The following is a 13,867-nucleotide window of genomic DNA, read 5'->3' on the forward strand; positions in this document are numbered from 1 at the left end:
ACCTAGATTTCAAATACTGTTTCAATGTATATACACTAGGTGACATTCTTCCTAGCTAAATTAAAATCAAATGAAAATGTATGATGCGTAACATTTTGAAAAAAAAAAATCACCGATTATTTTGAGTAACATGGCAACGCTGTTATAAACTGACAAAGAGAATTAAGTATCTCGATGTAAACTACATGTCTACTGAGTTTTATTTAACTCAGACCAAAGTGTAGCAGAAATACTTTTCACAGATCATTATTCCATTTTTAGTAACTAAGGCAACGCTGTTCAATAAAACTGAAAACTAATCTATAGGATTATGTATCATGATTATGTAAATCATACAGAAACTTTAGGAAAGGATTCTCAAATATTTTTGACACTCAGAGAGACAAAGAACACTTTACCATGGCATAATCCATTTTGGTCTCTGATCAATAGAACCAAACATTGAATGAATCCCCTTGAAATTATTTTGTATTTATAATTATAAGCACTACACATTTCAAAATGAATGAACACTACCGGCATATTTTGTACTCTTTAATAACCAGACCACAGTTTTACAATGGATAAAATCTGAATTCAGTTTTACTTAACTATTAAATCTGTAAATGTTCACCGATAATGAAATCATGATCAGATGTTTATCTATATAATCAAGAGAACTGTTAACATTGTTGGTCAGTACTCAGTAGCCCAGTTATATAAGCTACAAGTATTCTGTGTATCAAGATGTGATACACCCCAGTATTATTCTGCATTGTGTTCTGAGAGGGGGGAGATAAAATACATATCCACAATGACACACAAGATGATATTTAAGTGAAAAGTGACAACAAAATTCTCTCATCATCCATTAATAACATTATCACAGCAGGCTTACTATTGTAACAATTTCTTGTTAACCATCAAATACTAGTATGAGCTCTATACATACATGTATATCATACAGTACTTTTATTTTAGTCCAAATTCTGACCACCTTGTGGTATCTTCTTTTAATTACGATATCATCTGAACATTGAATATCCATATAAATCTGTCTTCTCACTGGGCAAGGACCAATATCATTGGTTATATACGATATTTAAACAAAGCTCAGTAAAAACTTGATTATAACTTGAATAAAAATGGAATTAAAATTCAAACTGAAACTTGAATGCAAAATAGTGGGCTTGCAAGAGGTGTTAGGGGGTGGGGAGGGGAGGTCTATTAAACAATTTTGACATCCTACTGGAAAAAAATGTCCAGCATTTCACTTCCACCACACACCCATCAAAGAACACAATAGATGTATACAGTTGCTTCATATAATTCAGGTAGCTCTTTAAAATATCTATAGCATAATAGCACATAAATCTTATCTCTGATAGCACAAAAGCACATATATTATACCATATCTCTGATAATAACTACCCCTTAATATAACAGCATGCTCTTAAATTGAGATGACTTCCCCAATCACAGTTTTTGAAGTGAAAGGTTACTCATAGATACACGTAATTCAAAATTTCTTGAACATACACTATTTCAACTAACCAGTTTCATGGTCAGTCAATCTGTAAGGGAAAAAAAACCCAGAAATATTCCTTGAGAATACATGTATATCTATTAATAAGGCCCAATAAAATCTGCATCTAAGAATAAAATTTACACATATTCTGCAAACAAGTATGATTTAAAGCTAATGCACTTTTCAAAGCAATCACAACTACAACAAAGTTGATTAAAATCATGCTTAAGGACCCTCTGTATACTGCACATTGAAGAGTTCCAATTTTACAGTAATATAAAGCAGTTAAGGTGATCTACCCTTTGATTCTGAAATCAGACTGTTAATCAATTCAAGTATTCTTAATACAGGTGTATGTTAGACTAAGATGAATTTATAAGTAAACAAAAACTATTTCTGTTCATTGATACTTTGTTTCTCCTAGAGAAAATGAAATACACTATGTTGAAAATGAAATGCATCAACTCAGTAATTTGTATGTTTTTCTCAAAGTTTATTAAAAAATTTCATTTGTGTAAAGAGGGTCCATAAGAACTGCTATCACAGTTTGCAACTTCTAAAACTGGTGAAACAATAATATATTTATGTACACAATGTATGTAACAATAGAGAAACAGTTACCCTGTCTGTACAATACTAAGGGAATCCTTCACAGAATATCTTTATACATGATAAAGGGATAGAGTATTCTGAGAAAATGACAACAAATTTTAAATGTTGACCTGTAAGTAGTGATAAACTTCAGAATAACTTAAAACGTAAACAACATGTCACATTACACATTGACTTATACACAACTATGGGTTGAACTGTCGGTTTACGTAAGGAAACTTCCAAACTAAATATCAAGTAATAACTCTTTTATAAATGGAATGAAAATGAGGCTAAGGATATTTGAAATGGATGAAAAACAAATGAACAGAGAGAAGAACACAGTAGCACAAACTTCCATTATTTACACAGCCTTCAGTGTCTTATGAATTCCTAGAGGTCACTGTATGACTGTTCTATCATGGGTCACATAGACATCATCTCCAGAAGTAAGGGGTGTTTCTGTAGAATTGGCCAATCAAGTTTGACTTCCTGTGCAATCTTCTGGCTCCAGTCTGTCAGATTTCGGACGGCCGCTAGCCTGTCCAGTATTCGAGACAGGAAATGTTCTGAATTTGCATGATTTTTTTCCACCACATACTTAAGGCACATGATCATTTTCAACTGGATTTCTTCCACCTTTTCTGGACTTTTCAATTCACATCGATCTACAAAATAATTTCATATTCTGAGTATCTGAAAATTATACTGTAATATCTATACTGCTCTTGAAGGAGATAAATAACATAAGTACACAGTTGAACCTATCATGTCTTTTGCAATTAATTTCAAGTCTAGAACTTTATAAAACAATAAATCTTCTTAAAGTAGGCACCTCATATAAATGCTAAAAGAATTAAAAAGAAAATGTGATATAAAATCTACTGAGTGAAAAAATACAGGTATATAAATGCATCGACTTATAAAAATGCTAAATCTCTTACAATTTGTTTTAGAATCAGGAAAAGGAACCTACTTTACCAAGTATAATGTGAAGAGCAACAAGCAATTTGTTTTCTTGAAAATGTATGAAGCAGAGCTACATACACAAACAGAAATATTCTGTAGCTATATATTATAAAGATGATCATAAACTTAATACCTAGTAGACAAATGATATCTATCTAATAGTCATGCTATTTATTTCAAGCTATCTTTTAAGCTTCATTGACCTTTAATAAGAGGGATGTCTCTCAGATCGATATTATGCATAAATCTTTATAAAAGGGCCAAGTTAAAAGGCTATTTCGGACAAATTTTGCCCAGCAAATGCAAGCTATCATGAAATTGTGTAAATTTGAATCTTGAGTTGAAGCAAACTTTTTCAGAGTGAATGAACAGATGATGACATTTAAGATAATAACAAGCTTTCTAATAAACAAAAGATGATTGAAGATGAAAAAATGCAAAAAGGAAAACTTTATTTTTTACCAAATTCTGTCAAAATTTTGTCATACAACTAAAGGAAATAACTGATGTTAAATATGCATAACTCGTTCCTAAATGTTTACCTGTATAAGTTAAACAGATACAGCGCACTAAGGAAATCTCCATGTCCGTCATCTGTAGAGCATGTAGAGTCTGGGCAAAATTAAAAAGGGCTGCCACAAAGTCTTTATCCCAGACATTACACAGCTCACTGGAATGGTAACACCTCATAGCTGGTCCTGTTAACACACTGCGCTCCACATCAATGAACTTCCAAAAGCCAAATATCCAAAACTCAAACCTCGAAGCTGTTGGAAAGAAATAACAATATACAATGTCTTTTTCCATATAGTCATGTTGAAAAATATCCCTCTACCTTGAAATAGAAGTAACATATTTATATTTGACAATTTGATTACTGTACATATTAAAACAATTCACTTGATTATCCCTTGCAATTCACTTGATTATCCCTTGGTGCTTATTTAGGCATATACAGTAATATCACCAGCATGATGGTAAAGCTTGTGATTCAGAAAAAAGAATTTTCCTGTCAAATTTTCAGATAGCGTGCAGTCTATGTGAAAGTCTAAAATTTTTACAGGACATAATGTCTGGTAAAAATATATATTTTACCAGACCAAGCATTTACTTACCAGACCAACCTTTTTTCTTTTAATTTAATCATACATCATTATGATACAGAGATTGAAAAAAGGAGGGGGAGGAATTCTCACTGTTAAATTGAACCTCAAATATATCCAGATTTGAGATTATAAAAATATTATTTTATTGAAATGAACAAGCTTACTATTAATAATTTTCCTTTTTAAAAGGTAATATACAATTCCATACAATTTCCTCTTTTTCTGGTTATTTGACACAAACAAACGAAATGCACATTGTCAAAGATATTTTTTAAAACTTAAAATGCACTTTATAATATATTTATTTCTTTCCTGAAGTACCTCATTGCGGTTAATCTTTTTTAATAATGAAAATAATTTTGCTCAACTGAATCTACGTATGAGCTATTTATGGATCTATATTCCATGACAGAAGAAATACGAGTTAGAAATAAACGATCATAACATGATTCTTAAAGATTAAAATTAAACATGTATTACTGCTAAATGGATCAAATAAAGGATATGTGTGGATAATAAGACCATATGTACATGTAAATTCAGATTTTTAGGCCTTAATTTTTCATCAGACAATTGGTCCTGTATCCTGAATTTTTTTACCGACCCGAACCAAATTTTACAGGTAAAAACCGACGGTCCATTTGACTTTCGCATAGACTGAGCATGACTGATTCATAATTCATCCCCAAGCCAACTGATAGACTTAAATGACTGATTCATAATTCATTCCCCAGCCTAGTGATAGACTTGGTTTGAATCATTCCCCAGCCTAGTGATAGACTTAATTTGAGTCATTCCCCAGCCTAATGATAGACTTAATTTGAGTCATTCCACAGCCTCGTGAAAGACTTACATTTGAGTCATTCCACAGCCTAGTGATAGACTTAATTTGAGTCATTCCCCAGCCTAGTGATAGACTTACATTTGAGTCATTCCCCAGCCTAGTGATACTTACATTTGAGCCATTCCCCAGCCTAGTGATACTTACATTTGAGCCATTCCCCAGCCTAGTGATAGACTTACATTTGAGTCATTCCCCAGCCTAGTGATAGACTTAATTTGAGTCATTCCCCAGCCTAGTGATAGACTTACATTTGAGTCATTCCCCAGCCTAGTGATAGACTTAATTTGAGTCATTCCCCAGCCTAGTGATAGACTTACATTTGCATCATTCACCAGCCTCGTGAAAGACTTACATTTGAGTCATTCCCCAGTCTAGTGATAGACTTAATTTGAGACATTCCCCAGCCTAGTGATAGACTTACATTTGAGTCATTCCCCAGCCTACTGATAAACTTACATTTGAGTCATTCCCCAGCCTACTGATAGACTTACATTTGAGTCATTCCCCAGCCTATTGATAGACTTACATTTGACCAGACTTGCTTGATCCTCTAGAGGTAGTGCATTAAATCCTGGGATCATTTTTGTGAAGGCCACAAACTTGGTGATGTTTCTCTCCATGGTGTTGGCAAAATTGGACACCAGTGACATGCGGTTGTCCACATCAATCCCTGTTTGCTGATAGAAGTTGAGGTATTCCTCCTTAGATAGATTGTTCATACCTCCAAACATCTCGGATTTCAATTTAAATGCCTCCTATTAATAAAATAAATCACAAAATGTTTGCAGGTATCTTTTCCACACACAACTTTTTCTCTTAGTACAAAAAGCTTAACTTTTAATCTCATGATATCAAAGGAAAAATCATATCAAAGTGTGGCCTACATATAACTTATTTTTTCACAGCTGCCTAAATCTTTTTCAAATAATGCTATAGCTAACACAGAAACACATAATGCATATTGCTCTATTCTTTGCATTTCTGTCTTGCATACTATAACCATAAGGAAATATAAGTGTTTATTTTGACTACATGATGGCTTTGCCTATAAATGTTGGATATGTGTGTATATTATATAATCTTAATTACATGTACAGTTACACAGATTTTGTGTTGTGTACATGTGCATACCGCATAATCAGAGGTCACTTTTAAAATGGCCTTAGAATTGGTCCAAAAGGCCAGAGCTGGTCCGTACATGGTCTTTTGAGCATCATGGATGTAGTCTGCAAGTTTTTCAAACTCCTCATTCACCACCGGTGGTGGCGGGGTTTTCTCCACGGGAATCGCCACCTCCTGTTTTATCTCTACCTGATTCTGTAATCGCTTGATTTCTCGAATATCCTGTGTCCTCTTTTGATGAGTGTATCTTCCAGTCTTTATGGCTGTTAATAGGTTATTTAACAGGTATTAGCATGTGAATGATTAAAACACACCATGACAATGACACTGTACACAGTTAATCCTCGTTATCTCGAACTCAATGGGACCGAGAAAAATCTTCGAGATATCCAAAGATTCAAGATATACAGGGTAAAATACTTCAAGAATAAGGGGTTGGGACTTCTAAATCACTTCGACATATCCATGGTATTCAAGATATCAGTATTCAAGATACCAAAGTTCAACTGTACTACAACCTTTGCTGGTATATATCATTGAATATACTTGATTTAAAAATTCATCCTTTCATTTCCTTTTTTTGTCAGAAAATGACAAAGATCCATTGATTTTTATTTCTAGCAATTAAATAAAAAATATACTTTATAAAGCAATATTTTTGTCCCTTTCATCAATCCCTATTGCAAACGGGCCAATTTAAACAGGGTGAAATCAAAGAAGACAGTATCATATCTCTTTAACACAGCTATATAATTTAATTTTAGTTGTTAAACGTCATTTGATTGGATAAAAGATTTCGTTTAAATCGTATAACATAAGTTGCCTACGTCACAATGAGTTACATCAAAAACGTATTACTCCGCTTGACTTACTTTTAAAATATGCTCAACTTGAAGCCATTTTTGGAGGAAAAATTGTCTTATTGTCAACATTGAAATTAAATTATAAGGAATGTAGCTTATTTTAAGCTATGTTATACGATATAACATAACTTGGGGCAATTTACGCTTTTTTATAAACCGCTTCGCGGTTTATAAAGCTTAAACTGCCCCAAGTTATGTTATATCGTATAACATAGGTTAAAATAAGCTACATTCCTTAAATGTCTACGAAATTTAAAATGGGGCAAAATTGTTTTGCAAGTGTGAAAAAGGTGAAAAATAACAAGTGGTGAAAATACCCCTATATACAGTGTTCTTCTTCATGCAAAAGAAAAATAACTCTAGAATGAAGTACTGATTTACCTTCCTTGGACATTCCCACAGATAGACATTTATTATATCGACATAATGGACAGCCATTTCTCTTCCCTGGGGCTATCACACAGCTCTTGTCACTCTTCACACATTTATATTCAGTCTGTCTTCTTAAACTTCTCCGAAAAAATCCCTGTTAATAAAATTATAGGTCATTAAATTCTAGTAACAAAGATACTTAAAAAGGATTTCCGTTTTCTTGTTTGAAACTTGAATATTTTTGCTCTCTTTCTAAAAAAAAGTGTAAGGGAGGGAGAAAATATATTCCCCAAATAGACATGTATTATTAGATTACTAAAGCACTGTGATGAAATTTCTATCCCCCTTGACCCCATCTCAAAAATTACTAAAAGCTCTGCATGGATCCACCACTAAAAGTGTTCAATTCATCTCAAATTGGTAGTTTATTTTTGGTGTCTTTGCAATGAGATTGATATTTCCCACTCTCTACATTCATAAAGACAGACATTGAAAGATTCTCAAGCAAATAACGAGGTGACTGTAAAATTAACATTCTGACAACTAACCAAATTACAACTTACTTTTAAGGTATGTCACATATTCATCAGCTTTTATAAAAAGTTCAGTCAGAACCTCTATAAGTTCAAAACTATTTATTAAAATTAATTTTTTTTTAAACATATTTGATTTAAACAATGCAAATTACACAATATTCAGTTTAAAAACTGCCCATAAAATCATAAAAAAACAAGATTTATGAGGGATTTTTTCTTTTATTTCAATCGAAGGGGTCAATTTGGCTGGAAGCTGGTTAGGGAAAATACTGAACAGTAAATATTATTCAAACTATTTTATGTAAAATAAGATTATATTTATTGCTATGATTACATCTGATAAAATATTACAAAGTGATTAACCTAAGAGCTACAATTTAAGTGCAAAAAGGTCAAGTTAATTGTACCGTTACTCGGTAAGATGCACACTGACTCACAATTTTATTTACGATTTTGAGTCATGCTATATGAGTACTTATCTTAAATATATTTCTCAAAAAATTCTTGATAATTATAACTATTTTCACGAGTGACATACCGTAAGACTAAGGAAACATCAAAACTACACTTGGGATCATTAATACATGATGACCTTCAATATTTGTCCTGTAAGATGTCATGATAAAGTTCACAGTTCTTTATGAGACTTTGTAGGTAACACAATATGTAGGTCAATTGTTACACAAATTAGCCGACAAAAAGCTACTACAGAACTCCAGAAAGAATTCATTAATGCCAAAACTTTTCATTGAAAACAATTCCTCCATTTAACCTTCTTACAAAAGCCCTATATAAACATTTCAATATATAAGTGTGTGTAACCTGGTTGTTTATTAATGAAAAAAAGCATCAATTGGGTACAGACTTGTATGTTCATTGTGATAGAAATTTTTTTGGTACATTCTTCCAAAATGCTTAGGAGTACAAGAAAATTAATTTATAGTCAATAGCCACAGAAACCACAGAACTGTATTGTACTTGTCTTAGCCAGACTCACACTCAAACCCAGAATCTACCAAAAACCCAGTCAAGCGTTTGTTTTACTGTAAATCCCCATCAGAGGATTCTATACTTACCATTAAGTCAATAAAAAACACAAATTACAAGGTTATACATGGATCAACCTTCATTATATTTTCTCATTTCTGTGCATTAATGACATTTTCTGAACTTTAATAAATCAATAAATGATGATTTTTTTTTTATGAAATGATGCATTAACTAACATATCTGTAGACATTAATATCTTATGCAATCTCTTTTGGCCTAGTTTTATGGAAATCGAACTAATACTGTAGGAGTAGTATTTTGAAAGAATTTCACACATTGGTCTATTTTTACAAATGCATGTATACAATTGTAAGCCATATGATACTTGACCAGTAGAGTTGAAAACCTGTACAGTTTATTTCATCCTAACTGGCAGGTCTGCCAAACATCAAGAATTTTTATTCCATTTGAACATCTTATTTCATATTTCTTGAACATAAATTACCTTCATTTAACTATAAATTCAAAAGAGAGCAAATTCACCTTGCATATGTTATATGTATGTGTTATCTCTACTTCCTATTCTTATTCACCTCATGTTTCGGAGCAGCTAGCATACAGTGCAGTCAATTTTTAAGCATGTTTATTTGTACCTCAGGCAATACTATTAAGTTGAAGATCTATAATAACCAGGATATAGATAAAGAACCACATATATTCTTTGCTAATGATAAGAGGCCCATGGGCCACAACGCTCACCTGAGTAACTTTGGCCCTGCTATTCTTCACCTGATTTCCCCCCTTGTAATACCCCGCCCTACCCCCAGGGTCATGGTTCAAATAATTTAGAGTCTACACTTTCCCAGGATGCTTCCACTTAAGTTTCAGCTTTTCTGGCCCAGTGGTTCTTGAGAAGAAGATTTTCAAAGACTTTTCCTATATATTTTAATGTAAAACTTGGATTCCCTTATGTGGCCCCACCCTACCCCAGGGGTCATGATTTGAACAATTTAGAATCTACACTACCCCAGGATGCTTCCACATAAGTTTCAGCTTTTCTGGCCCAGTGGTTCTTGAGAAGAAGATTTTTTAATGACCTCACCTTTTTTTGTCTTTTCTTGATTATCTCCCCTTGGAAGGGATCTTGGCCCTTTATTTTTATAATTTAAACTCCCCTTTACCCAAGGATACTTTGTACCAATTTTGGTTAAAATTGGCCCCGTGGTTCTTGAGAAGTCAAAAATGTGAAAAGTTTACAGACAGAAGGACAGACGGACAGACGATGGACAACGGGTGCTCAGAAAAGCTCACTTGAGCTTTCAGCTCAGGTGAGCTTAAAAAGTAACATAACTGGTGCTGAAACATTCAGCCAAATTCACAAAAAAGCAAAATGAAGCAAGAAGACTTACTTTACAGGCTTCACAGGTGTTGACCCCATAATGGAACCCTGATGCCCTCTCCCCACAGACTCTACAGGGCGGGAGGAGGGGCACAGAGGAGGAGGGAGATCTCTGCATGGCAGAGTCAGGGCTGGCCTGACACGAGTCCATACTACTCGAGTTTGGGCTTGTTGCTATGACAACATCAGTACTGCTACTACACGGTCCAATCATACGATCCTGGTCACCGAGGAAATTTTTAGGGGAGGGGTCAACTTTTAGGGAACTCTGCGAAACAAAGTCCATGTTTTCCTCAGGTTCTGAACACGATGGAAAATGAGATGGCTTAAAATTTCCATATTCAAAACTGTACATGACCTCCTCTACAAAAGAAAACAAAAAAACAGTGAACACATTTGACGATTTGGAACTCCCTTATGGTTTAACTACAATGTATCTGGTCTCACCATAGAAAATTTCTTGTAGTGAAATCCTCCAGTTATACTGTGCTATAATAAGACTAAGAATGACACATTGATGGAAGGCCCAAGAAGAGGAAACAAGGGAAAGGGAAGTATTTTATTAAGTGCAATGTGTTACTTTTTTGTATTTAATAAACATCTTTTTCTTCGTAACAGATCATGTGACATATAATGTATCATTCATCTAGCTTTTATTTTTTAATGAATGTTAAAATCACAAACACTGATCAATCAAATCAGTTAAAGCTACAAATCATTTTTCTTCATTTGATATTCCTAGTGCATTACCATATGGCACTTATCCCTTTATTTGTTAGGGTTTTTTTTAATCAGGACAATTTTATCTCCAAACTTTGGAAACATGCATTTTTATCACTTTTATTTTTGTGTCAGTTGATTTCCCCAAAACAATGAAAAATGTTGATAACATCTATATTTTCCTCATTCAATGAAGGTATGCTTTGCTCTTTTTGGGTGGCAGACTTATTTAAAAGTAAAAATCAAAAGAATTATAAATAAACGTCAGTTGTTCCTTTTTTTTAATGACTACATTTTTGCTCATTTCCTGGTACCAGATTGCATCATTTCATCAGATTTTTAGATTTGATTATAAATAATCTAACCTATAAATTAAATTCTTATTATCTCTAATTTATTAGAGATCAGTTCTATATTCTATTTTATTTAATTTGGCCCAACATGGACCATCTTCATCTATATTACATGTATAAATAATAAACACAATCATCAATTTTGTCTTATCACTTCAATCTGTTTACAATAACATATATTGACTGGGTCCTAGGGCAACATACATTCTGTCTGACCCAAGAGCCAACATGTTTGTCTGAGGCCATTAGGCAAACAGTTTGGTTTAAGGGGTCGACAAAACGCAATTTGTCACAGTCAATAAATGTTTTATTATATCTTTTATTTTGAATATTCCATGTTTATGATAACTGATGTAAATTTTGTTTATCACAGTGGATTTAACTAGGTCAATTCTGTAACTGTCCAACACCAATGAATGCAATTAAGATAAAGCTGCAGAGTGACATTAAAAAAATGTCAAAGCAGTCCAATATCTCACTGACAAGTCCAACATCTCATTGACAGGTCTAATATCTCATTGACCGGTCTAATATCTCATTGACAGGTCTAATATCTCATTGACAGGTCCAATATCTCACTGACAGGACCAATACCTCATCGACAGGTCCAATATCTCAATCAGCAATCCAACATCAATTTTTCTTGGACCATTCAGTAAAATATTGGAAATTTAAGACTTTTTAGTATAGATTTATTTAGGAAACAGTTTTGTAGGGTATAACAATAGCTGTTGTTGTCTTTTATTTTAACCAACTCACCTTTGATGTCCTGTATTTTGGATGCCTGTGGACTTGCTTCATTAGACATTGTGGCATCCGAGGGACTAGAAAGGGCCGAACCTCCGCTTTCAGCATCCATCTTGATCTACGTTGAGGTAGAAATCCTAGCTGAAATGAAATAAAATATAAATAAGCCTGACAAAAAAAGGGTGCATTCATTTTAAACATGCATACATTTTTTCATAAATACAAGGATGAAAAAGAAACACAGAATGTATCCTTCATGATCTACAAGCATGCAAGATGTCAGCTATGCCATATCAACATAAAGATGAATTGAGGAATGAAGTAAAACAAAAATAAAAGATAACATTTCAAAACAATATATGTCTGTGCAATGTTCTCATTTCCATCTCCCACTCCCAACTGTTCAGGGGTTATTAAATTTACAATCCTTGACCAAGAAAACCTAGCCCAAACACATTATCAGTCTGAGAAAAGAGGTACTTCAAGTGAGAAATGGTTACCACAGAATACTGCACTACACACCCAGGTCTAGAGTGCAAATATATAGCTTTGATGAATCATTAAATTGGCCCCCCTTGAATGGCACAAACATTTCACAGTGTCAGAAGTCATTATGAAAAGTACAAAGTATATGTCTCCAATACATCAGAATTAGGGCTCACACTGAGAAGCAATGGATCACTGTTATAACAATTGCTCTGTCAGGTCCCTGTCACCTCATTTGTGTATCTTTGTGTACTTAGTACATGTAACTGAATATATTTTGGTTTACCCAAACCAATGAATTTATATTTAGTTTACCAAAAACATGCAAAAAATAGGACAATCTCTGTAAACCATGTTGCAGTGCCTTCACTGTAACAACATGGACAATGTGCGGTTTACAGTTATACTATGTTTCAGTTCCTAATTTTCAGTACTATACCTAACAATTTCTATAGTTTTACAGTTATTTTACTAATACCATGCCTAACAATCCCTGGTATAGTACCACAGTATCACTATTTTACGGTACACTTGATAACTCCATGCTTATTAATAATATAATGTTCTGGTTTACAGTTAAATTATCAATGTTGTCTACCAATCCTTAGTTTCCTAGGTCGAACGTTGACAGATATCTCTCATACAAATTGTTAGGCCATTATTTTCTTAAGAGCACACGGTGGCTGTGACCGGTCGACTGGGGATGCTTACTCCTCCATGGCACCTGATCCCATTTCTGATGTTTTTAGAGGTCCGTGTTTGCTCTCCTCACAATTTGTATTGTTTTAATGGACTTCTGAGCTTGATTACTGTTCGTTATCTTCATATTTCATTTCAATTTGGCCTGATAATTCTTGTTTTATAACATTTATAATTTGAAAATGACATTAATTCTATTTTGTAGAATTTTTCAAGCATACAATTCCTGGTTCAAATTAATTCTTTTTATATTATACCTTACTATGTCTGATGTACAGCAATTCTATAAATGGACTACATGTATTAGAAAAGATATTCAATGAATTTTTGGAATATGACACTAGAACATGTAGACATTATCACTTTTCTATTTGCCATTTTGTTCAAAAACAGATTTATATATACAAAGGATGCAGGAGAAATTACAAAAAATATGAATGTTCCCTGTTGATCATGCTGAGAGCCTTAATTTTACAGCAAAGTATTGAATCAAGTCTACTAAGGGCTCTGAGGACCATCAGTTTCAAGTTTACAATATACATTTATTTACCGAGTTCGAGGGC

The 13,867-nt window shown here is 33.3% G+C and overlaps 1 protein-coding gene across 1 annotated transcript; it reads right to left on the minus strand.

Moving 5' to 3' along the window:
* Positions 1–519: 519 nt before the first annotated feature.
* On the minus strand, positions 520–12,257 carry LOC133186887 (nuclear receptor subfamily 1 group D member 2-like). Its single transcript, XM_061322268.1, has 7 exons — positions 12,132–12,257; positions 10,310–10,662; positions 7,384–7,528; positions 6,149–6,402; positions 5,544–5,772; positions 3,610–3,834; positions 520–2,766 (listed from the first exon to the last, which is right to left on the minus strand). Exons 1-7 carry the CDS (start codon positions 12,229–12,231, stop codon positions 2,525–2,527), a joined length of 1,548 nt encoding a protein of 515 aa, XP_061178252.1. The 5' UTR covers positions 12,232–12,257; the 3' UTR covers positions 520–2,524.
* Between the last annotated feature and the right edge of the window lie 1,610 nt (positions 12,258–13,867).

This window comes from Saccostrea echinata, unplaced genomic scaffold (assembly GCF_033153115.1).
Source record: "Saccostrea echinata isolate AGI-Se365-2 ecotype Australia unplaced genomic scaffold, CSIRO_AGI_Sech_v1 ptg000014l, whole genome shotgun sequence".
Lineage (NCBI taxonomy): Eukaryota > Metazoa > Mollusca > Bivalvia > Ostreida > Ostreidae > Saccostrea > Saccostrea echinata.